Raw genomic sequence first — 27,640 nt, 5'->3', positions numbered from 1 at the left:
CGGCTCTCTTTAACCGAGCAGCTAATAACATAACCCACAGGACTGCAGCCCATCATACACACACACACACACACACACACACACACACACACACACACACACACACACACACACACACACACACACACACACATGCAGGTTTCAGTAGTTTGTTAGCAAGCTTTGTTCACAGTGAATTAAATAATGGTTATCCAGTGTGGTATACCTATACTTAAACAAAGATTATATGCAGCGTTTAATTGCATTTTGTACTGAAATCCTATCAGGACAAATACAATAAAAGTGCAAATAAATGTATTAATTGCATTCCCATTTTTTGGCTTTAGAGCCAGTAGCCTAGCCACAAGTAGCCTACAGTGTATATGTTACTACTACTTGTGGATTTTCATAAGCAGTACTGGCATATGGACAAATCCCAGCACAGCAGATGACACAGAATGTACTCAAAAGGAACAGAAAAGTTAACTTATTGTCACTACATTGGAAGTGTTTACTTGTATTCTCTGTTGAGCTAACTATACTGTAGCTTTTTTATGCCTTTATAAATGAAAAGTATCATTGTGGGGAAAAAAAATACAAGCAACCAGAAAATGTCATAAAACTGGCACATCTCACCGTTCATCCATCTTGCCAGCGCATTAATCAGACCTGATAAGACGTTGTCAGCTAGCGGCTTTCCCAGCACGCTGGCTAGGTGCTGTCAGTTGTTGTGGGTGTTGTGTGTGTGTGTGTGTGTGTGTGTGTGTGTGTGTGTGTGTGTGTGTGTGTGTGTGTGTGTGTGCAAAATGTTGATGTCTTTAAAACGAGTCTGCCTCACTCGCAAGTCAACAATGAATTTGCTGATTTATTGTTTTCCACTCAAGAAGATAGTTGCAACATTTTTGCTTTGTACATCAAACATTGCTGCTGCTGGCAGTATGTCTGCTGCCAGCGTCTACAGTACTTCTTGGATCATGGACTATGCCTCGGTGGACCTCGGATGGTGGGTGGGGAAAAGTGAATGAGAAACTGAACAGGCTAATTAAAAGTGTGTAATTAAAGTGCACATATGGGAACTGAGTTACCAATTAGTTGTAAAAGTTAAAATCTTGATAGGATCTTAGATTTATACTACAGCCTGTCCTCCGTTTTTCCCAAAGTCTTAATCTTGCCTTTTCATTATCTTTTTCCATAATCTATTCTGTACATTATACATTGTTTCCATATTGCACACTGCTTCATGCTTTCCATATGCATGTTGTCACAAGAGTTGTGTGCGCTAGGCAGCTCATGACAATAGGCAGATACAGAGAGGAGCAATAGTTCATGCTGCAGTTATTTAGACATCGGTGAACCTTGAGTTTGTCATGTAGAGATGTGACATTGCTCACTTGGATTTATATTTATATAACTGCATTTTCAAATCCATCTGCTTTTACTTTTACCAGAAAACATTTTATCTGTTTAGTATAGAGCTTGGAAAGAATGATTAGTGCAGTCAAATGTACTTAATATTCAGAAATTCCACATTTAATGAAAATATGAGCGGTGAATAAGAGATCTTGAGAGTTACCCTGTCTGTGTTTTGTCAGATTTAGATATCAATAAAGCCACTCAGGACACTTTAACATGCAGGGCTAATAGTGCGAGGGATTAGACAGCGCACGCATTACCTTTGTGCAGCTTCTATGGCTTGAACTTTGCAGCGCCCTAACACCGGCCCTACGTCATTTTTATTCCTGTGTGAATGTGTGCGAGAGGGACAGAGAGGGAAAGGAGTTGAGATGACCCTTCACCTTCCTTTGCACTGCGTCATAAAAAGAAACGGAAAGGCAAAATGATTCCTTTAGGAGGAAAAGAAAATAGTCCTTTGATGTTAAAATCCCGACACTAACCCCTATCATGGCACAGTTGCAAAAAAAAAAGTTTCCCTTCCATTCCATCCGTGATTGCAAGTGTATTCCAGTTCCTCTGTGAAAATGATGGATGACAAGTTAAATTTGTGTCTGGGGAGTGAAGGTGAACTGTGACAGAGTGATTTGTCTTGGGAATGGAGGGTTAGGGTCAGGCGAAACTGGGTGCCTCAAGGCACAAGACATTGACAAATTCATCCTGCCCGCTGCATTTCTGAAGCCTTTTGTTTTGAATCCTGGCTACTCACAAGTGACCCCCATCCCTCATCCTGCCAGCCGCTGAAGGATGCCTCACCATGCCAGGGGAGCTCAGCACCACTAATTCTTGTCATTCACTTCCCTGACAGGCCCAGACCCATACTCTCTTGGTGCATGAAAGAGAGCTGAAATATTTATTTCTTCACAATAACAGCTTACCAGATTTAAAGCCATAACAGTTTTCCTGCTTCCTTATCATTGCAGGTCACTGGCAGGCCTCAAAATGTTCACTGAGCTGGAAGAGCTGATCGTCGACAACAATCTGCTTGGAAATGACCTCCAGTTGCCCAGGTTACCCAACCTCCACACCCTGACGCTCAACAAGAACCGCATATCCTTTCAAGGCCGTTGCTCAGCCTCTGATTTGCATTTTCCAACGCAGACATTATTTACAGGCCTCGGTGTCGGCATCAGCAGCTGATTTCATATTAATTGTTGTGTCACTGCCTTCCTGTATTGTCTCAAAAAGCCACTTTGTTATGCCACGGCTTTGCAGGAAGCACTGGGTGTTGCAAAAGAGTGTACAAGAAGTTGGCTGTCGCAGAGCTTTACACTGGACTAGTTTTTGAACCACAGGGACCTCTAGTGGAATCCGTTTTAACTGTCAACATATCTTTTTTTTCTATTTTCAAAAAGAATAAAAAAGTAGCAAATTAAAACCAGATCCAATGAGCGAGACATTATATTTGTGAAATATAGTTGGTTGATTTGTTTCTTTTTTCTTTAGCTTTAATTTGCACTAATGTATTTGCATCAGCTTTAATATTGTATTGCACCGTTTTCCTCACTGCTATAGAAATGTCCAGGTATTATTTGTCACTTAATGATCACATTTATTCGAACCATCTTGCGTTCTACTTGCCACCCAGCGTAAACATGTTAAAAACCAGAGCTCTGCACAGCCAACCTAAATTTAAGACACACTGCGAAGCTGTTTATGATCAGTCAGAGAAGTGTGAACTTCCCCTCCAAGCTTCAGAACAGCTTTAGCAATGTGTCCTGTTTTTCTCTGGTTACGCAGATCCTACTGGGTAATGATGCTTACTCTTTCTCTCGCACATACACACACACACACTTCCAGAGTCAACATTAAAACTGGGACTCCTTGAAGTGTGCATCTGGGACTGTGCGCTGAGTTTGGTTGTGAAGTGGTCGGCACATGCTAATAGGCCAATTATGTACATCCTGTCGTGGCACGGTGCCATTTTAAAGCTCGAGCACTGCATTAGTGCAGTTGTATTTTGACACTTTGGGGCTCAATTTTCCAAGTGAATGTATTAGTGATGAATGTGCCTGCTTAGGGGCTGTTTGTTTTTTCCACGTTTCGCAAAAGTTTTCCACGGCACAGCTCTGAGAAGCACGGACTGTTGAAACCACAGGGCATCCATCATTTTGTCACTGTTCTGCACCCGGCCACCTAGGAAATGAGAGCGATCAAGAGAAAGAGAGAGAGCAGGAGCCAAATTGTGTCACTACTATATGCCAAAGCCTGCACCTTAAATTGCCCCTCTGTCTGCCCAGTCTCACAAAGCCACTGACTAGCCTCTTTGAGCACCTCAGTAAATTTGACAGTGATGTGTTTTTGTGGAGCCAGGCCTGGGAGGGGCTGTGCGGGTAGTAAATGCTAATGTAATTAACAACGCGAGGTCCTTGACATCCGCCCTTTGACACCTGACTGATATCGAGGCCTTGCTGGAACACTTGGCTGATGTGACCCCATCACTCGAGTACCTAAGCCTGCTGGGAAATGAGGCCTGTCCTAACCAGCTGGTCAGCCCGGATAAGGACGAGGACGACTACCAGCGATACAGGTCTGTTGATGTTATGTATCGATCTTGTATAAGGAAGATCATTATGTGTTTAGATTTTTAGATACTCAACTGTTCAGAATGATAGCTTTTTATAAATAATGTCTTTGGAGATGTTCCTTTTTTTAAACAAACAGCTCCTGGAGTTCATAAGCAGACTGCGGATTCAACCACATCACTCTAAAAGCTTTGTCAACTGGCCCCTCTACACTCCAGTTTGCAAAATGGATTTCATGTGTGACTAGTCACCACCACAAATGAGTGTTTACTACCCTGCCTTACCAGAGCAGATGATGCATTAAACATCAAGCCAGGCCTCAAGCCATGCAATATGACCACCATTTGTCAGGGTCCTTTACATGAAATGCGATAAAAGGCGAAAAGCATACTCTCTTTTGTCTGTTTTAGCCCTAAGTGCTTGTTTCTGACTCTGTGTTGCCTATTAATCATTTACCACCCATGCCTTTCTTGAATAATCTTTCTTCTCTCTTTTTGTCTCCCTTTCTCTTCCCCCCACCACCACCACCGCCGCCGCCACCACCACCCATCGCTCTCACTTTCCCTCCCCTCTTCCCCCCTTTTCCCCCTTCTTCTCGCATCCTTATCTTACTGGTAAGGAAAGCTGTTCTGTTTTGACTGACAACGTCTATGGTCCTGTAATGTAATATTCATAATGTGTCACATAGTAAAACATCAATTTGAGCGTGATGCAGATTTCATGTCTGACAAGGTTAGGCTGCATGCAGGTCGTGACAGCACTGGCCTTGGGCAATAAATACCCAGCCCAATGCCTCAGGAGCTTTTGGTCTCTCAAGTGAAATACCCTGGTGTGCTGCATCGGTGCCCCAATTAGTGCAGTGACATAGAAATACACTATTCGCACAGCATTGTGTAGTCTGCACGGGAGTTTAGATAGCGTTCTTTTATTAGGCGACTGTACAAATGCTCAGTGGCCATTCGTAGTACTACAGTAACAAGAGTTCAGTTCTCTAATATTATACGTAAATAGTGGGAAATGGCTATTCAGCACAGGACTCCTCAGAGTAACTTTGGTTTAAAATGTTCTGGCAGTTTAATTCTCTTTAAAATATTTCTAATGTACTTGTAATCCCTTACATTATAAGATGTCATCAATTTTTCCAATTTCTCCGCTGTGGCTGATCAAAGAGATGCTAATGATTTCTTTTCTTTTCCTTCACCCAAGACATTACTGAGTGTAATGATTGTGTTAATATTCTTTCAAATAATTTCAGCTAACAATTAAAATGAACTTTCCTGATGTGCCAATAAACACAGCGAAACAAACGGGTATCAAATGTTTGTTTTTGTTTAGCTGGAGTTTAACTTGTTCTAAACTTTATTCAATCTGGAGAATAAAGTTTGCAACAAGTAAATGAAGGATAACTTGGGTTTTACGAATTTCAGACAATCATTAGAATTTAAGGAATTTTAATTTTAATTAATGCTGCCATTGTAAATGAAATTAAATTAACATTAAATGTTTTAATTATTTGACTTTTATTACATGTGTGTTATTGCGCCCCATGCCCCCTTAGTAAAAAGCAAATTGCACTGTTCTAGATGTTAGTCTCACTGTTAGAACCAGATATACTTCAAAGGGTGTCAGAAGCCATATTTTGGTATTGTCAAAGTATACAGTAGCTACTCTTTTTCTCTTTCACTAGTCAACATATCCCAACCCTCCACTCTACCCCCTCTGTCTCTCTCGCTTTCTTATCCTCCCTCTGCGGTTGAGTTGAATCATTAATATCCCCACTGGCTGACAGAGCCTTGTCATCTGCTTTGACCCTGTGATGGTAGGTTACCTATGGAGAATAACCTCTCTACATGTCTCCCAAGGGCATCTTCACATTTCATCATGAAAATGCCCTGAACAAAGTCTTTCTACATGGAGGGAGACACTGGATTGGGAAGGGGCCTCTTGGATTTGAGAGGTGGAGCTCTCACCAGCCAAAGGAGCTCTTTTTTAGTAGCTAGGCCTCATTTCTAGAAACATTATTTGATTTATTCTCAGCTATAATAATCCTGGACAACGTGCTTACTTTATTTTAGGAAAAAAGAAAAAAATCCAAGTCCAAGAATCCCATTTCAATCTTGGGTATCTGTCATTAATATATTTCAAATCGGTTTAAATTGATGGCAGAAGAGAGAAGCAAACTTTTTGGACGTCAAAAATATCATGCACAGAAGAGTTAGACCAGCTGTTGAAAACACTCTCCCCTCTAAAGGCACGCTTTCTATTGTCTCCAATACCACAAGAACTGCCATTGTTACTTACTCATTGTTCTAGTCACACTATTAAAAAATCAAATACAGTTTTAATTCAATGTTTTTTAAGTCCTTTTTACCTGGTCTTACCAGTGGTTTATCAGCAGGTGCATAGTGTCATTTAGGGTTGTCACTATACTACAGTTTTGTACTTGTCAATACAACATACAGCAAGTTAGTGCTTGCTTCTGGTGACTTGACACTGTTTTGGTGTCAAATAGCATTGTAAAATATTCTTTCTGTCTAGACATAAATGATTGGTTCATCCTAAGAAAACAATACTTTCTAGAGCAGGACAAAGTTTGCTGCCAGGCTCCCAGATTCACTTTATTGTTTTATTATTAGCGATAGCTGCTAGCTACTTTTTTAATGCTACCATTAGCAATATAGCAATGATAGCATTTCATGATAACATCAGTCATCTGCGCAGTTATGGGTAAATGTTAATAGTTTAATGGCTGACAGTAATGTGCACACTGTTCAGGTTAAAATTTAGGTTGACAGTTAGTGTTGTGAGCATCAACTTTTTTAGCTATTTGCAACAATGCTGTGTGAAGTTGTGTTTGTGCTAGAGGATCCAAAGACTGCACAGGAGGTGATTTGTATATTTAAAAAAAAGAATAGAAAAATGCAAACGAACACTTTTGGCTGTTAAATTATTCACAAGGGTTCATTCCATATGTTTGATTTGGCAAATGTGGAAGCTCAAGCTCACGCTGCCACTTAAAAATAACAGGCAGAGCTAAGTTAAAAATTTGAGTTATCAAAGTTTCAAGTTGAGCATTTTACATTTTTGACTTATCTTAGAGTATGTTGAAATTCAAATTTATTTAAATTTATTTGAATAAGTTATTCAAAAATTAGAAATTTCTCAATTTCAAGTTATGAAAGTCAAGATTTTGACATGCTAACCTAAAATTTTGACTTACGGATGACAATTAGTTTGATGATCAATTAGTAAGTCAATATAGGTGTTTTTGTTTGTTTGTTTTTGCAAACCTTGTGTCAAGGCTTGAAGATTTTTCATATAGAAGCGTATATTTGATCATGTCACAGGAAAGATGAAAAGTGATCATACATTTAGAAATGCGGTCTTTCTATTGATGATGATTTAAACGTTTGCCTGTTTGCTTTGCTTTGTTTTTTCAGACTGTTTTAAATGTTTTTTTTTTCCTTAATTTTGCACAAACATATTTTATATTCCGTGTCAGTCTAAATGTAATCCCCCTCCTTATTATCCTCAGGTGTTGAAAACTTTACACAGGCTTTGCCATCTCCCTTCATCGCCATCACCATCATCAATTTGTCACGGCTCTCTGCACACAGGTCTTGTCTTTGGACATATCCCCCGTCCTTTCTCACCCTCCACTTAGGTGCTGTATGCGTGTCCTTTTTAGCTACCAGCTTACCCCTGACATACCGGTTCCTCTATTCCTGCCTGCCAGTGAAAGGATCTGTTGTCATCTGTGTATTCCAACCATTATCTTTTGACGTTTCTCTCCCTCCCAATGAAAGACAGTGTGTCTGAAAGCTTAGAGAGATATCTGTGATGCTTGCAGAATGACAGCTCCAGCAGACGGGTTGTATCTTCTTTCATGCTATTTATATGTCATACTTTTTCTTATCAGCTTTGAAGGTTATTACATACAAGAAAATATCACCATTAAATCTGCATCACTATTAAATCTGAGTAAACATGGCTTCTTTTCAACTTTTGTTGATGCCTGCATTTACATATTAGAATTTGTGTCAGTTTGATTAGTGTATCATGGTTTACACACTTCCTCAGATAGTCTGTCTCTTTGTCAAGAATAGACCTACAAGGAGGCCTTTTATGGCAACAGTATGTTAATGCTCAGTTTTTCCTGTCTCATTACAGGTACTTTGTTCTGTACAAGTTGCCACAACTGAAGTTTCTGGACACCAGGAAAGTAACCAAAAGAGAAGGGATGGAGGCACAGGAAAGGGGCGCATTCATGAAAGTGGTCAAGCCTAAGCCGGAAGCTGTAAGTTATGTCTTTTAGTTTAGTTTTTTTACACTGTTTTAAGTAGCAGAACCTCTAAAGAACTGAATGGGTTTGTCACTTTGTTCCCTTTCCTATTCTCTTCCTTTATCCTTCTTTTCTTCCTTTGCGTGCTTGACTGTCACTCATCCTTTACAGAGGTCCTAGAACTGTGGCCCTTTGAAAACAGTCGGTGTCTCCCAAGGCCTAGAGTGTGCATGCGTGTTGCATGTGAGTGTGTGTGATTATGGCCTGACCTGATTTCGTATGCATGAGCCCAGATCAAAGACGACGGGCGGCTGTCCGGCCACACTTGTGTTTCCAAGTGTGACGTGGCTGGAGATTGGAGTGACAGCTCATGTACATGCTGCTCGCAATCACTTAATTATCTCAAGTCAGTGCATTCATTCATCCTTGTCTTGTTTGGGACCCCAATGAATAAATACAGTATAAGAAGGTTTTCCCCTTTTACTTCAATCCCCTCGTCTTGCTCATTTTGTAATGCACTATAAATGATCATCTTTTGTCCACATTTGATTTCCTGTAACTGTAAGATCATGAAATATTTACTGTTGGGATCAGCTTAGCTTTGTCATTTCAATGCTCTGGGGCTCCGACAGTCAGCCTGGGAGGTAAAAATGGATCCAGAGAAGGCATTCGGTGATAAATCAGAAGCATGTGAGTTAATGTCGGGTTTAAAAGTGCACGAGAAAAACAAAATATTTATTGATTCAGACAATGAGCTAAGATAGTGTACTCTTTTAGTGTCAGATCATGCTACTCTTTGTTCTTGATTCTTCATGCAAGTGGCAAGTGAGATAGCAAAACACTAAAATAATTTAACCTCCGTCTGCCATGTTTGGTAGATAGAGAAGAGTGGAATGAAAACACTGCTCATCCACTTTATATAAAAAGAAAATGGGGACCTCTACAATGCTTTTTGGCAGGATAAAGTCACTTTTAAGATTTTATTTACATAGCCTGTCAGTGAAAAAGAAATGTTTGCTTTTGTCGCCACAGCCCTAGATGAAAGGAAAGATAATCACTGATTCGGGCTGACATGATGTGTGTGTTTTTGTGTCTTTGCGTCTTTGAACCTGCTGTATATGATTATTTATTCCCTATGCAAAGTAAAAGGTTACAGCTTTGATGAAAACGCGTCTACCGAACATTTCGCACAGTATTTTGTGCGCCTGATCGTACTCCTTTTGTACTATGTACACTTCCCTATTAGCAGTGTTGGACTGCTAATGAAGAGCATTTCTGCCTGGACATATCCTGCGTGGAGGATGTCACGGCAGCATTTCCATAACATTTGTTTTGAGTTAGATGAGACGTGATGTGTCAACTACCGCAGACTTGATGAGCCATGAGTACCTCCCGGCTTTAATTGTCCGCATCATCAGAGTGATTGTAAGCTGACCGATAGTGCGGGCCACCAATTAGTGAAACGTCTGCAACAGAACAGGAGATTGGGAAGAGATGATGGCGTAATTAGATATTTGTGTTTTCTTTTATGTCTGGTACAGCAGGGTGTTGCTCATAGCACTGGCTCGTGGTACAGTGTCTGCCATTAGTTTCATTACAAAGAATGGTAATTAGATGTCTCGCTGTCACTAACACTACCATTCAAGTCTCAATTAGTGCAAGTACTGGGGGGGGTAAAGGCCCACGATTGTGATTTAAGACATTTATTTATGAAACTGATTCGGGGGTTTTGGAGGGTGGGGGGGCTCTGTGTTCATTTATTATTTATATGAAAGTATATGACAACTATTCTCCATATTGTTAAGAGTAAACTGAAACCTTAATAACAGCAGCAACTGCAGCAGATTTACAGTGATACGTGCCCGCTTTTGACAGCACAAATTTAAGGAAAAGCCCCTTTCGTTCTCACTGCATCACGTACAGTATGTATTGGAATAGTTAATGGGCTGGCTTTGAAAGAGACAGCGGTGAACTTTCGAGACCTCACTTGAGTCATATCAGAGTGGAATATGACCACAATTTAAACTCCTTTTCAGTCATGCCATTTTGGCCTGGCACAGAGGATTGCCACATGTTTCTGATAAAGCAGTTATGGTCTTTAGCACAATATGAACACCATAACTTTTCATACATTCCCAGTGTTTTCCTAAATCACAACCAGACATTAAAGAGCATTTTTTTTGTAAAGAGAGGCAGGCACATGCAAAAGCCTGTAATGAGATTTGCAAGTGCAGAATTAGCAAAGGAAAAAAGGTGTAGTTTTTAGAAAGGCGTTAAAGAACCAAACGTTTGTTGCGAAGACGCACAAAGTCTGACACACAGGAAATAAACTCACATTTGGGCATTTGTTTAATTGTCACTGGGTCGTTAAAATGCATTTCTGATTTTAAAGGATAATAAGCAGTTGGGCATGAAATGGAAGCAAAATGACTAAGACTAGATAGAGAAACTGTACAAATACCTGAGGTAAACAATTAAAAAGAAAAAAAAGAAAGCAGTAGGGATGATTAGTGTTTTCCCAAAACCTCAACACTGAGCAGAGTCAGAGTGGAAAAGCCTTGAGCTGTATTTGGGGAAATTGGGCGTGTTGGAATGCAATAATGTGATAATTCTCTTTGAGGACTTAGAGGTCATGGAATGAAATGGCGTCAAACCACGTAGAGCCATTTGGACCGTGCTGGGCTGCTTTTGGAAAATGCATGTGGTACATTTTGGCTCAGTTAGGCCACGCCACTTCCGCGCAGCCCACATTATGCTGTCGAAACCCTTGGGTTAAACTGGCCATGTCTATCAAAACACTGTGACAGCACTTTCTGTTTTCAGATCCCAAGTAGAGCTTTAAAAAGTGCGTAGCGAATTTAACTAGTAGAATAACATTTACTTCTTGCCTGATGTTTAAGAGCGTTTCACAGTGAGTGAAGTAACTCCACGGGCCCCCTTACTGGTAGCTACGTCAGCCAGTATAAATGCTCCTCGGATGTCACTTAGATTTTGCCTGGATGAAGTATTTGACTTGATTTTCTAGCATGAAGACAGTTTTTTTTTTTTTCTTCCCCCCACATCCTTCTCGGTATAATGTAAAGCAGACTGCATTGCAGGGTGGCTTGAGCCAGCTCCCGGGTCCCATGAGTCTCTGCACACTGGGTAACGGTTCTTCAAGGGAATTGACAATGACAGAGCCAGGAAAGTCCTCAAGTGGATCTTTTCAGTTCAGTTTTTTCTTCCCAAGACACTAACCTGTTTTACTCTGCAGCCCACAGTGGTTCATTTTAAGTTTGCGCTGAAGGGAGCAGTTCAAATCTGAGATACGCTACATCATTTTAGAGCTATGATTGTGCATTATGTGATGCACGATTCTGATTTCGTGTTTTATTTTTTTATCGCATTGCAACTCTGCAAAAAGAGGCAGTATTTTGCTATAGGTTGGTTGTTTAGCTCCTTAAATGTATGCTGTGAAGAATGTTTCTATGTTCATCTCACTGCTTGAGAGTTATGAGTTCCCCCGAAGCTTTCAAACATAACAAACAGTATGCAATATAGCACTTTGTGAATGTGCCTTCAGTGGGTTTGCTGAATCATTTTACTGAACAAATGTGTCCTTAGAGAAAACTCAAACAATATGGTTCACAACAGGGGGAGGGAATATTACCCAGCAGATTGCCACAGAAGCATGTTTATTACCACCCTTTACCAGAGATGGGCAGTAACAAGTAAAGTAAGGGATTACTACTGCAAAAACGGTAATTAGATTACCGTTACTTTCCCGTAGGAACACTGCGTTACTAAAACCGTGATTTTTTTTGCGAGAATGTCTCATGACAGTGATGTAAGCGAGTGCGACGTTCGTGACAACAGCTGTGTGCAGATCAACAATGGATAATATATCGAGTGCGGGAGAGAGTATGAGCATGCAGCGTTTAAACCGTGGAAGTACTGACCTTACTTTGAGTTTGATTCCATAAAAAGTGACAAAAACATTAGTGTCCGTTGTGCGTGGGAAGAAAACGTCTTTTTACAGCGAAAAAAAAAAAACTAAACTTCCAAGCACCGAGTGTAATGACGTAATGGGAAATTCACAGAGAAACTCACGGATTCTTCCACTGACCGCTGCAGCTCACCTGCTCCAGGGTAAACCTCCGCCTACCCTACTCCTGCTTTACAGGTGAAAATAGAGCAACAGGACCGCTAGTCTTTGATTTTATTTATTTTCTGCTGTGTTTTACTTGCATCTATTTGAAAGACTGAGTGTAAACACAAAAAATATTTTATTTTATGTGCTGGAATGTGCAGAAAATAGGTTTAAATGTTAAACAAATTTCTTCCAGTCAGAGAATGTTGCATGTAATTAAATATTTTGCTTCATGCATAAAGTTAAAAGATTAAAACGAATAAAACAAGTTTTAAAAAGAGACTTTTCCATTTGATTACATTTTGTATGATGGATTATGCAGAAATAGTAGAATTGGGCTGAAAGATCTATCGCTTTATCACCTATTCGGGTTGTAAATCGTCTTTTTAAAAAGTAACTAAGTAACTAACTAATGAATTACTTTTGAAAATAAGTAATCAGTAAAGTAACGGGATTACTTTTTTGGGGGGAAGTAATCAGTAATTAGTTACTGATTACTTTTTTCAAGTAACTTGACCAACACTGCTCTTTACTCTCTGTTTGATTCTCCATGTGCACCAGATATTATACCTAAAGAACCTGGAGTTGACAAATTCCTGCATCAAATGAAGTTGAATGAGGAAAGAACTGCATAGTAGTAGAGGGCAAACTATAACTACACAAACTGCCTCTCTGCCTTATGTTCGCTCAGATGAATTCTCTTACAGACTGTGATTTTCTTGCTTTTAACGTCTGTTTTCTTTTCCAGCTTACATAATGTCGTATTATCTGTTAATTGCGTCAGACACTCCTTGAGACGCTGCTTTTTAACGATAACGTATCCTAAATCTGAAAACAGCTGTTTGCAATTGTTTGAGTGTGTTTAGTTCATACGATACACAAAGCACAGTGCTTGCTTTTGTCGGATACTTCCAGGGTACCACATGTTCGATCCGTGTATCAAACTGACTGAATGGCGTACGCTTCTGTGTGAGCTTTTCTCTGTAGCTAACTGCTGAAATACGTCCAGAGTTTGGACCAGTAGAGCAAGCTCTATCCTGAATGTTCTGGCAGCTTCAACTGAGAGGTCACGCAGGGGTTATAAGCTGGGAAAACAACAGCAATTAGAGGGAGTGACTCACACTGTCCACATAAATCATCCAGGCCCTGCATATCATAAACACACTGTAAAACTTTAAAGCACAATTAATTGTATGTAAGTGAGCCAATATTGATTTATTGCCTCTTTCAAAGCATAGAGACACAGGGTGCATGACCTGAGTGTCACGTCACTCTCGCAGGCAAAAAATGATCGATGTATTATTCACTTTTTTTGGCTGAACGCAGTGGATAAAAACAAACGTGTGTTTTCCTAAGGGCCTTTATGAGACACTAAAGTGGCCTCGTTGCATTAACTGCCTCTCCTTCTGCTGGCATCCGGCGCAGAGAAGGCACGCCTCTGCGGTGAAGCATTTGTTGTCTCGATGTCTCTTGTGTTCGGCGGTGGAGTCTGAGGCTTGTCAGAAAGCAGGCCGAGGCTGGCCAGCAATAATGAGATGTCTCCCTTTTTCTATTTTCATGTTAAGTTTTCATAAATTTTGACAAATCATGTGATCGGTCATATAACCTTACTTTCAAAGTTTAAAAAAAAAGAAAGTCTTGGTTAAGCTTTTATTATTTTAATAATATTAAGTGTCTGGGATTGGCATACTTTTCCAATGAAATCCTTCATAAGGCTTTGGGAAGGACAGAGTTTTTATTGTAACTCTGCTGATTTCAAATTTCCTTTTAAATGTAGAAATGTGCCGGGTAAAACCCCACTTGTTCCTTCCAGTATCACTGATCACTTACTTTATAGTTTTTGGACATGTTTGAGGTTTTTCTCATATGAAAATGTGCCTCTTAAAACAATGTCTTTTTTTTTTTCATCGCATGTAATAGGGCTGCAAATCTCTACAAACCCTGTACACGCACTGTAACAACAATATCATTCCACTAAGGCTTCTCTTCAGTTACACTTCTTATCAAATGATGTTTTTTAGCTATTGCATCGTACAGCATCCCAGTGCGTTGGCCTATCAGTTCAGTCAGAGATAATCCTCCCTGTTGGTCTCTTTGGTGACAGAAAGATGCTGCAAGTGTAATAAGAGACAGTTGGCTTAGTGTTTTCGGAGCTCGGAGGGGAAAAAATCCATCTTTCTTTCTCTTCTCCTGCCCCACCGGGTGCTTCTGCAAAACTCCAATAAACTTTAATTCTTTCAAAGAGATCTGTTATTAGTTTGCTTGTCTCTTTTAGTTGAGGTTGACTGTACACATTAATCACTGTTTCAGCACTTTATAGTTTACTTTGAACTTGATTATCATGTGCCCCTGCTGAAGGCAGTTTTGGTTAAACTTACTTTCTGATTTTTATTTTTATGAGACAAGTCAAGTGATGTTGTTGTTGTTGTTGTTGTTTATGGCTTGCAGATGTTAATTATTTGTTATTTATAAAGTAAAATTTACTTTAGAGCTTTGAAGCTCTGCTGGATGATGCAGGGAAAGTCCATACAAAGCGAGACAGAATAATTATTTTCCTGTATTGCCAAGAATTGGGAGAATTGTTTCTGCAAAAAAAGTTATATTACGATCGCATGAGGTAGGGTGAGGGTTAGTGTCAGGGTCAGGGTCGTCAGCACCTAGACCTCAGAGGGCTGAGATGAAAAACATGGTGCTTAGAACTCTTCCCTCTCTCCCCCAGTGTGCTGGATCACTCGAGCTTTAATCCATTATGCCAGTTGTCTCTGTTGTTCAGTGCGGTGTTAATGGAGATGGAGTCATCTTTCAGCAACAGTGACTTTCATGAGCCGGCAACAGAGGACAGAGCCAGAACTGAAAGTCCCTCCACTGAAGTTTGTGCTTACACAGGCCTTCTTTGTGGTTTTTAGAGCTTGTCAGACATGTCAAGCACAGGCTAGAAAAAGTATATTGTTTCCAGGCACTTGGATTCCTTTCCCCCTGACATCTGCCACTCTGCCGAGATGATAAATTCTTGCCTCATTAAGCGTGGGTGTGGGATTACAGACTGACAACACATTAATCACTGGGCTGGGTGGCAGCAGCCCCGCACCAGCTACAGGCATTGTTAACCAAACTTTTCTAATGTGTCACTCTCCTCCTTGACAGCCCATAATCAATCATCCTGATTGGCAGGGCTGATAGATTACACTATTTATACTTTGTGTAATGAAAGCTAGCGTTTCCACCTACTGTCATTGTCGAGACGATGATAGGCCACCTCGTCCGGCTCAATGGGAACACATACAAAAAAGAAACGGAGAGAAAAGAGCGGGTGGGCAGACCTTGGCGTGCATTGTGAACTTTCAAAGAGACACTGTTGAGTTCCAGGGTGGGTGGGTGCATGGGTGGTGTGATGTTTGAGGGGGGGTATTCTGTGTGTCCGTATTGTTCACTCTACACAGTATAGCTTAAAGGAAGTCTTCGCACCATCACTGAGTTATTGTCACGTTTGTCGTTATCAGCGGAAGGCCATGCTCTCACAGGTAAAACTATGCTTTGTCTGTGTGAGATTAACTTTCCCTGTGACCCCGTTGGCGAGGTGAGTTTTTGTTGTCAGAGCGTCTTTTCTGGCAGAAAGTGAATAATTTACACATGTATAACAACAAAATGACAGGACACCATATACCGTATCTGTGTGCTTGTTAGTGTGCACGGGTCAGCATGACAAAGGATAATGGATTTCCCTGTTTCCTTGCTAAGAGCGTTAGCGCTATGTTACAGTGCTTTACAACCCCCCAGCAGTGTTTTTTTTGTCTTTTCTTTTTTTTCCATGGGAACTGGATGAAATGACACACGGCTGGTAGCCTTCAAACATAATAAGGTTAGATTTCTTTTTGTTCATTTCAGCTGTATGTCTTTGTCTGATATTAGAGATGTCCTCAGCGCACAGAGTGAGGATATTGAATATGATCTCTTACAGTAGTTGAGAGGGTGCCAAGCTTTTTGAGGAGGGGAAAAGGGTCCATCGTGTTTTTGACAGGCAGTAAATCTGAGACTGTTTTTTTTTTTTTTTTTTTAAGCGATGGCGCGCTGTCATGAAATTAGTTAACTAGACCATATTATGGAGAGCCAGGTAATTTACCCTCAGAGATGCAATCGCAGATAACTAGCAGGAGGCCGCATCCCTGACCTGACATTGCTTTGTGTATAATGCAAAATCTAGTGACATGCTCAATGGGTTCTGTCAGCTGCAGGATTGAATTCTCTGCCTACTGCGTCTCAGTTTGGAGCACGCTGGTCAATTATTTCTGAGGCTGTCAGTGCATAGGGAGACACTGTTATTTAGTATGTGTTAACTTGGCATCATTAAGACACTCAGCTGACAGACAATAGCACACCTGAATGTTATTTATTTTGATTCCCGACAGGGGTAACCTTCAAACGCGTTGACCTCCTCCAATTTTGCGTTTTGTGAAATCCCACTCGGTCCATTAGAAACGGGAGCTGTCGAGACAGTAGGGAATCAAATGACCACAAGTCGTCTAATCTAACTCAGTAATGTGCAGGAGAAGCTTCCATTTGTTTGGACAGATTGCTCTGATCACATGGTGGCAGTTGAGTGCCTGTATCCACGCTTCTGCACCAGACGTTGTTGTCCACACAAAAACTTAAAAGCACACACTGAAATGTCATATTATCATAGATCCACGTTTCAGCTCACAAGCGCTCAGGAATAGATGCGGCGGTTTTGCGTCGCGTGTTTCTTTTTAAGTGGTCCTTAGGCAGTAATGTTTTCTAACTTTGCTAGTTTTTTTAAAAAAATAATAATGTCTATAAATAACAGCTCGTTGGTATTTAAAGATTATAAAACACAGGGAGTGAAACGTACATCCACCACGTTTCAGTTAAAATCTTAAGGGTGTTTTTTCCCAGTTGATGAAGTGAAACAGTTTAAAGTTTGAACTCCGGAAAAACGAATTACCAGGCTTCCATGCTTTGCCTGTACACATACACATCTTCCAACACCTCCACCACCAACCATCCAGCACTGGTGATGAATAGGAAACCTGATCGAGCAAAGCCTCAGCATCACCTCTGTACAGCAGGATGACATGATTAGGAGGTGACAGCTTCTGTAACAACATCTCTGCATTTATCTTTTTCTGCTCTCTCTCTCTCTCTGTCTTTCACTCTGTGTCACTCTCCCTCACTCACTCGTTCTCTCTCTCTCTCTGTCTCTTTCCTCTCAACAAGTCAGACTACTCTATAATTAATGTCCCTGAGGGCTATCCGCAGGTCAGGTAAGGGGGGGTGCTGTTGAGACAGGTAGTCTTGACACCTCCAGCTTTGTAGCTTCTGCATGCAGGCGGGTAGGTGGCTGAGAAGGGGTAGGAGAGGCCACTGATGAGGGCTGGAGCATGTTTAGGTTGGAAGCTAAGGCGGGAGGAACACTGCAGGTTGAAGGAAGGAGGCCCAAGTGTGCAACCTTTTCACCTGAGAGACAAAAAGGTTGGTTTCACAGGATTAACCAGTCAAATCTGGCGCATTAAAGGCTTAGCTCATCGGGAGCTTCGCATTTGACTGACAGGGAGATCCCACACGTGTTTAAACTAAGAAAGGCGCTTTAAAATGGGATAAAATTTTGAGGAGTGATTTAAAGAAAACTTTGTTTTAAAGAAACCTGAGCTTGTGAAATCCTCAACTAGTCAAAAGTTCCCCTAACACTTTCATTCTTTGTGGTGCTTGTGTGCTGCTTACAGGTTGTTTAGCACTTCTGGTTGTATGGAAGTTTAAAGTGAGCCCCTTTACCACTCCACTCTTATGTGTCTTTACAACATTCACACAGTCTCCCTCTCTGCATTTCACAAACACGGCAGCCGCCCTTTTCCCCGACAATCACTCTCTGAATAGCCACTTATCCCTGTGATTTCCATTGGTGAAGAGGCATTTTTTTTTCTTTTTCCTTCTCAAGTTTTGAATAGAAGCAGAAAAATGGAAAAGAGGAGCGGGGGTGATGAGCAGGGTGATGGGAGAATTGGACAAAGGAAATTAAGTTGAGACAGCGGAGGAGAGGGAGCCATGCTTGTGGAAATATGTAAAACACCGTGGGGTTGTCCAGGGTGCACTATAGAGGTCACTGCGAGGGCAAAGGGGTCAAGTGACACTCAAACAGCATTTTCGTGTCATTATGGGAGTGCCGGAAAAGGCTGTGAATAGATTGGCATAGGGTTACAGGGCACTGATGGACAGTGAAGTGGGTGAAGGACCTTAATGCCACGATGTTTTAGTGGCACTCATCCACAAAGAATTTGTCGTCTTCCTTCGGTTGTGTTTTTGTCGTGAGAGCTTAGCAAAGGTACAAACTTCTATTTTCTGAAACCTGATTAAAGTACAAGATCTATCATGCTTTACGTCCTAAAAAGACAGTATTAAGCCCCTAATTTTATCAGCCTGGCATTTTTTGTTAATTTTCAGTGTCAAATTATTTTCATCGCTCTGTGTTTATCAAAGGAGATGTAACCTCTGACAGCTTCATTCGCTTTCTATTTGCAGTTGGTGCTCTGTTACGAGCTGACAGATTTGTGATGTCTGACTTCTGCTGTACTGTACCATACTTAAGAAACTGAACCAGAGCCAATGAGCTGTAAGATATCCTGTGAGATCTAATGCAAGTTGTGATTGGTAACGCATTTTATTTTACCAACTTCTCCAGGCAGTGTAGAACAAAGGTTTGTCGTTTCATCAAGTCTGATTAAGTGAACACAGGAAATACTGCGCTGTAGTAGTGGGTGGCAAACAGAGCCATTTTGACAGGCAGCGGAGCTCTATTTCTCCTTATTACTGTTTGTTTGTCTTTCTTTCACCTCACGGTTATAAACAGGTCCCACGAGTGCCAGAGATGTCCACGGCCAAACTGACAGTATTGACCTTGTAGCACCAACTCATTTTGTCCCATTCTGTACGATCTGTCTGTTATCTTGTTAAGACCTACAACTGTAACCCGCAGCCTAAGACATTTAATATATGATATAATGATACTTATCCCTGGGGATCACCTGATATGCTGTTTCCATGCAGGAGGGAGATGGATAGGGCACAGCGGGCATCACTTCCTTGCGTTTTGCTTGCCAACTGGCAGAGTCCGCCACCAGACATGTTCGGGGGTAATCCGAGAGGTGGGCTGAGTTGCGGCAGCTATGACTTTCATCACACCTGTGCTAAAAGCCCAGAGAGGAGCAGCTTGCCCATTCTACCTACTACCCCCCCGGTAAGGGAATATTGAGACTGCAGCAGATCAGATGGGCTCACATCCTGTCAGACTCATCAGATTTCAGGACAACTGAGTGCTTTTGTCAGCTGAATTCCAGACATCTTCTTCCTTTCTTCGCAGAAGGGTTTTTCAAAGATAATGTGTCTCAGGACTTGACCCCCCTCAAAACAATAGCATCATTGATACCGTGATGACTCTAACTAATGCTAATGGTGTACGGTACATAATTCATGAGATGTCAGTTTGATCAAAATATGAAGTCCTTAGCCTACAATCCATACCAAACCAGCAGGGCAGAAAGAGGGAGACAACAAGTCTGATGCTCCTTTCATGATGTCTCAGCTCGTCCTCTTATCTATTGCAGCTTGTCTCTCAGTGCCCTCTGTCATAGATGTCATTCTTCCGTGACACCTGTCTGCCCTCGCTTCTTGTCTCACTGTACCATCTCCTTCTCTGTGGGGTGGAACTGTTTGTTTTCGGAGGTTTGTTTATAGGGGAAGGAATACACCGCTGCTCCAGGCCCCCGTCTAGTCTTTCAGCTCATCACACAAAACATGACAGCCCTCTTTCTCTTTGGTGCTGAGATGAGCCGTTTCTCCCGTCCCCATAGGGAGTCAAAATTTTTCAGTTTCGCTCCCTCCTCCTTCAACTTCACTCGAACACAGCCGATCGATATTGTGTGAGTGAGCGAATGCTACCTGCTTTGGGCCGTCTGCACAAACATTGTGTAATTTGGCAAGTGATGTGGTTTGAGGTTATATACCAGTATATTTCAAAAGGAATGAATGTTTCACTGAATGCACGTATTTCTAAGTAGTTTTTTTTTCCACACACAAGCTGTCCTTGAATGGAAATTCAGTATCAACTCAATCGGGCTTTTTCAGATTTGTTTCAAGGCAAAAAAATTTACAAACTCCATGAAAAAAAAAAAACAATCTAGTGGCACAAAAATCCCAAATCATTAAATACTTATTTTCTATCATATTTTTTGTTCATTAACACTCCGCAATGCCAATGTAATCGGTTCCATTTGGACACAACAAGTTGTAATTACGGCAATAAAATTAGGTCTTTATTCTGGTAAACATGAGCAGTGAAAAGACTATGATTGGCCTGTAAATGGGAATGATGTGAAATCAGTCACTGACAACTTGTAGCTTGTAATTATACTGTTTTCCTGACACACTGTGTAATTATGTTGTTTACTTTAGCAGTGATCTGTTAAACACTTAAGTGTTCCCATTTATAATATCTGTGAATTCGGCACATTGAAAATGCAGTTCAAGTGTATTTTTTGTTGTCACGGCCGACTCTCACAGCCATCGGCCTGAAACCAAGTTACACTTTTAGATGGGGGGGGGGGGTCTGAGGCTCATGGAAAAGTGTTAATAGAAATAATCATACTGGGTGGCCTACCACTGGCCATGAAAGGCCTTCAGTGCTCCACCCAGCAGGCTGGCTCCCAGTTTCACTCTTTTTTTAGTAGCTTATTACATTTTTTCATGCTTTTCTGTGTAATTTAGCTTTTTCTTCAGAGCATATCAGCACATCAGATAACCCCAAGGTATAACAGTAAATCCTTGAGTTCACACACATACTCAGGAGTTGTGTTTGTCTTGCTGGTGTGCGCAAGTTGTGTTTCTTTTTCTTTTTTTGTCTTTATAGCATGGAGTTAAGACTGAATCAGCTGTTCACACAGGCTCTCACATTGCGCACACACAGGCACGATACTCGGGCTTGTACAAAGGCGCAGTTGCACAGTAGCAAACACACACTTTTTTTTTTTTTTTTTGCACACAAAAACACTCACACACCTAAAGAGGGGGCTGTGCCTCCGGGGGCCACGTCAGTTACCTGCTGACACACAGGCTAGTGATTGATGAGACGCCGGGGGCGCTGGAGTAGACTTTGTCAGCTGCTCATAATTTATACATCTTATCTCCATCAGAAGAAAAGACAGAATGCCGCGTTGTGTATATGGAGATGAAAACACTGGGCTTGTTTAGGCAGCGGTGACAGGGTAGCTGCTAGCTGTTAGCCGTGGCGCAGAGTGAAAACTCAGATTGCTATCTGTTAGCTTTCTCACCAAGTCCCTCTGTGGCCAGAGCCTTCACTCTTTACCTGTGATGAATCCTCTGTCTGTCAGTCATTTCCACTCACTTTCATTGCCTCTTTCCCGCTCTCTCTCATGTTTCCTCCCTCTTTGTGTCTCTCTCTGTCTCGCTCTCTCGTGTCTCTATTTCTCTGCTGTGACCCTTTCTCTTTTTTCTCGTCTCGCTCCTCTGTCTATCTCCTGTCACATTCTCAGGCCAGACAGGTCCAAGCCTCTGCTGAAAGCTGCTGGCTCTTCCTCAGTCCACTCACAGGGCGAAGGTCAGGACAGAGGCATGGCTTGAGTTACAGAATAATTAGCTGTGTCGGTGTCATGTTGAAATCAGTGTTCAGACGGTGTTATTTAGTACCGTGCAGCTCTGAGTCTGTTTGTTCTTGTTTAAAATCCTGTGCGTACAGTTAGGCAAATAGCGAGGGTGGTTATTCTCAGACTGTGGTTGATTTTTATTTTACTCCACTATAATTCATTAGAAAAACTACTTTTTATTCTGCTGTATTTTTATGACAGCCATAGCAGCTTTTTAGCAGTGAATTCTTTTATTTTAGAAAATCTAAACCATGTACAAATCAAGTTATTAAAAAATATATTGTTGCCATGACATCGATGATTTAGAAATATTTCAATGATGGCGTATAAATAGCACTACTCTTTCTTTTTTTAATCAGGATATTTTTAATTATACTTAATAGAGTATTTTCTTTTATCATTATTATAATGCAACTTTTACCCAGGTAAAAGACATTAGTACTTTTTCTACTATTATTTTTTAAATCTTTAATTTCTTTGTTTGTCCCACAACAGTCTGTAACTTAATGAATGATTAAAGACCTTCTTTCCCAGAAGAACAGAGGCGCACACTGTCTCGCTGCTTAAAACAAATGCAGTGTCTCATTGATTTTCGATTTTGTCATTTCAGGTATTGTAGTTCTTATTTTTGTTTTGCTCAAGTTCAAGCCAAAAAGGAAATAAATAAATATATATCTCACTGATCGTGCGTAGAGCTTCTTGCTAGTAAACGAATCTGACTTTTGTTGCCCTGTACACTCAGCGTTTGATATTGCCTTCCTGAATGTGAAAAGAAAGTTTATCAACCCAAAGAACTTTGCCTTACTCTCCTCCATTTGTATTTTAGCATGCTTTGTTCTTTCAAATTGCATTCAGATGTTTTTTTAAGAGTGTCAGTTAACTACTACACCAGCAAAACAACTTTGATTCCATAACCCCTTCCCACTATTGATCTTGCCTTGTAGATAAAAGGCTGCTCTCTCTGAAATCATGCATTTTTCATTGTGGTATCAATGGCAGCCTTTGCATTTGGCATCCCACTTAGCTTAAAGCTATACTCACAAATGCTGTCTGTTTTGCTGTATTGATTCAGAGGGTTTGCATCTTGTATATTTGAGATATCAGTCCCCTGGCGTCATTTTACTTTATCTTTGAGCAGCCTGATAGCTGTAAAAAAGCCCAAAAGAATCAAGCAAATTAGCCTAATTAGTGTTTTTTGGTGTATATTAACATTGTGCTTTGCATGAAATTATCAGGCTGAAGCATTTAACTAAAAAATGCTTTTATTAAAAACAGTGTTTGTGGTACTTCACATCCCCATGACGGCTCAGGCTTCTGCAGGTGCTTGAACTGTTTGAACACTTATGTGCGCATTATTCATTATTTTTTTCCCAGGATTACACTCACAGTAAATGCAATGAAATTTTACCATAAGAATATTTTCATGCTGTTCTTGTAAAATGCTGATCCCACATCGGTGCTAAACGTATACCTTGAAGGAAAAATAAAATTGAAAATAGAGGTCCAGTGCTACCTTCCTATACCAAATAGCAGTTCACATTGTAGTGCTGATGCTTGTCAGGTGTTAAACAACACTTTCGACCAAGGACAGACAAATGAGAGAGTCCTCCTCTCTAATAGAATCTAAAAAGATGAAAAATATAGTGCAGGAGGCAGGAAGGACTAGTCAAAGAGGTGACCATCAGCATCTCAGCGGTGTGGTTTGGCAGCCTCCAGCCTGCCATGGTGTAATTGGAGAGAAAACATATATGGGAGCAAATAACCCCCTGTCAGGGGCATTAAAGGGAGATGTTGTGACGACTGAGAGCCCTGCTAGCTGAGCACAGCAAAGTGGAGGGGAAGAATAAAGCCCATCAAATGGAAAAAAAAAACTTGCTTGAAGCAGCAGTACATCCAAATATTCAAGATAATTGTTGACCGGTGGTGCAATACGGCGTCCATGTTTGTTTGTGGATCTTTCCCTCAAGGAAAAAAATATATATACAGATATTTGTCACTATTGTCACTGCTATTTTCCATTCATCCATCCACTCCATGCTTTGATTGATTTGATACGTCTGCTTTGATGAGTGCAATTTGAAAATGGCAACGGGTCACATTTATAGCAGAAGTGCTCAGCCCGTATTACTGTGAAGTGACACGAAGGTAGATGATTGAAACGGGAAGGAAATGTGAGTCGCTGTCAAAACTTCGGACTGAAAGGTGGAAGGGAAACACGCAGACAAAGTGGGAATTCAAACAGATCGATGGTGTTAGTGTGCGAAGAGGTGCAGGATCAACAGACTGAGTATTTCTGTTAGGCAACAGTTTGTTTTCCTGTATTATAACAAGCATTTGCCTACAATGTCAGCCTGTCAAACTCTAAACATAATATAATAACCACAGATGTTTGGCCTTTCATGTGGACTTGAGGGTTGTGCGTTGGTGCCAATGAAACACTGGGGGTGGAAAGTACTTCTTACCAAAAGAAATTAGATTTTGGCCCGACTTAGGCAAAAATCCTAACTCCTTAAATGTTAAGGGCTCTCTGTCGTGCTCTTTTTCCTCTTTTCTCCCACGTCTGTACTTCATAATCATCATAAAAGAATTTGCGTGCCTCTTCTGAACCTCCCATGCGTTTGGAACCTGTCTGACCTCGCCATTCAACCGAGCGTGTCAAAATGTTAATGAGGATTCCCCAAAAGCGCTTCGAGGTTAAATAAAGTCATCATAAGCTGTCGGTCGAAATTCAGTAATTTATTTACTTGGCATGTTTCCACTTTCCCTGCCACTCTGCCTCAGTTCTTGTTTCTATCCAGCGACAGGGCTTGTCTTGTTGGGTTTTGTTTAATTTTTTTTTTTTTAATGTGTGTGCGCGCAGGCAGCTGTGCAGGCAGCTTTTGTCTGTGTGCGAGATTGCTGCTTTAGCTCTGTGGCCCCTCTCATTAATCATTTGGTCAGACTATTTATAATGTGGCAGCCACACCGCCACCTCGGTTGCCATTGGCTTTTGTCAACGTGGCACAGTGTTTTGTGGCAGGAGGAAACCTAATTATTAACTGTTAAGATGGCAGCCAGCAGTAAAGACGGTAAAGGACCATGTCAACACGGCTGCTTGACAATCAAGCTAGAGTGATGGCCCACTGAGCGGTCATGGACCAACACCAGCACACTGTGTGGCTCAGTCCCAGTTTTCATGAGCTTAAATATATGTGTTTATTTTCTTTTAGTTTATTTTTTTGTATAGTGCTGTATTTTGCAATAATTTTTTAACATTTTTAAGTTGATTTTTTAAATTAATGATGATGAGTTTTGCCAATCATGCACCTCACACACTGACTAAATTTTGCCCAGTTGGAAAGGACTTACTATGCATGAACATCCACAACCATCAGCTATAAATGCACACTTGTTTGATCAGGTAATTGTATTTCTGATAAAGTTTTGAAAAAAAATTACCATTTCTGTGTAAAAAGGTTTCCTGACTGAAACCTGGCGAGTTCTTCTTATTAATCATTTGTGTTCATGCTGCAAATGTCAAACTAGCACAAATGATTAAATCATTCCCTGATTTGCTAAACAATCCAATATCTTGCAAAATCCAGGGAAGATTGAGCTGGCCCTGGACTTGAAGTGTCAAAAGAATATAATATCTTTCTGTGGTGAAGAGAAAAAAAAGAATTAGTGAAATCCTCCTGGAGAATGACAGTCTTTGTTATTTGTCTTCTGACTCCTTAGCAGACAGCTATCAGGAAAAAAAAGAACTCACTGTGCACCACCGAGAGAAGAAAAATATGTGAGTCAGACTTTCCCCTCCTCCTTCCTTTCCCCAAAGCTTGAGATCCCCCTTCCAAAAATGAAAAGGATCAAGTTGCTGTCACTGTCACCGCACAAACATAAACTTTTCTGGCACCTAATAAATAGGCTGTGTGGCATTGTTCTCAAAGCCAGACAGGTGTGTCTGCCTCAGTGATGATGGATTCCATTATTCTGTATGGAAAGCCTGTTGGCTTTCTTGTCATATGTTGTCACACATCTCTCTCCTGAGAGAGAAAGGTTTGAAAGATGGCCAAAAGTAATTACACAGACGCTTCCCTGATGCTGCTGCCATGTGTTTTCTCCTGCTCATCACCACCAAAGGTAGAAAAAAAATTCTGTTACCCACAGCTATATTTCACGGGGAGATGGGGAGTACAGACATGTTGGTGCTATGGTGCTCTCCTGGTTGTGGTGATTGCTAGCTCATTAACCCGTCAGCTTTGTTTTTCCTAGCTATGAACACTAGCTTTGGGAAAGGGCCCTGGGCACTTTTACTCATCACTAAGGTGGAGTAGTATGCCCCGATCTGGGTGTGTGGTGATGACATTATTTGCACCTGAATGGCAGGTACATCAACATCTCCTTGTAAACGTTTCAAAAGCGAGACAGTGGAAACTTTGTTCTCCTCACAGCCCACTTGGGTTGCTGACAGCTTGCTGATTGATATTATCATTCTTAATGTCAGTAAATAGAGGCATGCCAGATAAAGAATTGGTTTCCTCTTGGTGCTGGAGAGCTCATTTATCTCTCTGCAGCTCACCCTAGCATATGCTGAAATTGGAGCCGGAAGTACCCTTCTATTTCAGTCAGAAAGTGATGTGTGTGTATGTGCTTTTTCCCTCCGTGCCATCTCCTAATCTCGCCTCCCTGTCTCACTTTCTCTCCTTGTCTCGGTCCCCCTGGTTATTTTGATTCTGAATTAGTGAGACTTAACTGGGAGGGAAGATCTTAGAAGAGCTTAAGTCAGTTGTAATATGTTAGGACAACTCTTGATTAGATTCTGTCAGACTGAGGTCTCTCTGTCTCTCTCCTGTTCCAGTCTCCCCATCCCAGAACACTAGCTTAACAATAAGCAGATATCGAGCCGCTCAAGGGCCCTTCCATGAATTTGTTACCAAAATAAGGCCCTTGTTAGACTGATACTTCTTCAGAGAGAGCCTCCATTATCTAATTGTGCCTTCTGTATAGTATGTTTTTCTGCTCTGAGGGGGGCATGCATTTTACGAGTTAGCCCCCGAAGAAGAAACAGTGTATAAAATCTGCAGACAAGCCCTTCTAGAACTGCACAGTGGTCACAAAAGGTCCTACGGATATCATATTGAAAAGGTTAAACACTGACAGTGAACAACCCTAACATGGTGGGTACACAACCTCCAGTGAACAGTAACAAATGATGGCATTTGAAAAAAGGAAAAAAAGGCACATGGAAAAGCTATTTTTTTCCTTTTTTCTGTCAGCAGAGAATAGGTTACACCACCGTATATCGTGGTCACGCTGCTCAGAAAATTAAACACGCAAAAACATATCTGAATGTTTGACTATAACAATGCAATTCAAAGCACCGATCTGCATGTTTTTTTTTCTCCCCTCCCCACTCCAGTCCCCCCCCCCCCCCCCCCCCCCCCCCCCCCCCCCACACACACACACACACACACACACACACACACACACACACAGCTATTATGTTGACAGATCGCGCTGATATCCACTGAGCTGGTGATAGATACGTCATATCTTGGGGAGAAATAGGTTTGTCCTCAGCAGGTGAATATGCGGCTCACTCATCCTCCAAGTGGAGAGACACGCA

General features: G+C 41.2%; 1 protein-coding gene across 1 annotated transcript in view; it reads left to right on the top strand.

Annotated features, from left to right (window-relative positions):
- Positions 1-27,640, top strand: part of lrmda (leucine rich melanocyte differentiation associated) — a 205,809-nt gene that overhangs the window by 129,902 nt on the left and 48,267 nt on the right. The window contains exons 3-5 of the mRNA XM_084948225.1: positions 2,355-2,481; positions 3,822-3,961; positions 8,127-8,253. Coding sequence (XP_084804351.1) covers positions 2,355-2,481; positions 3,822-3,961; positions 8,127-8,253 — 394 coding nt within the window. The remainder of the gene's footprint in view (positions 1-2,354; positions 2,482-3,821; positions 3,962-8,126; positions 8,254-27,640) is intronic.

Source organism: Perissodus microlepis, chromosome 13 (assembly GCF_051167445.1).
Source record: "Perissodus microlepis isolate ML-2025 ecotype Zambia chromosome 13, ASM5116744v1, whole genome shotgun sequence".
Taxonomy (NCBI): domain Eukaryota; kingdom Metazoa; phylum Chordata; class Actinopteri; order Cichliformes; family Cichlidae; genus Perissodus; species Perissodus microlepis.
Note: the sequence above shows the minus strand (reverse complement) of the source record. Positions and strands in the feature narration are given on the sequence as shown.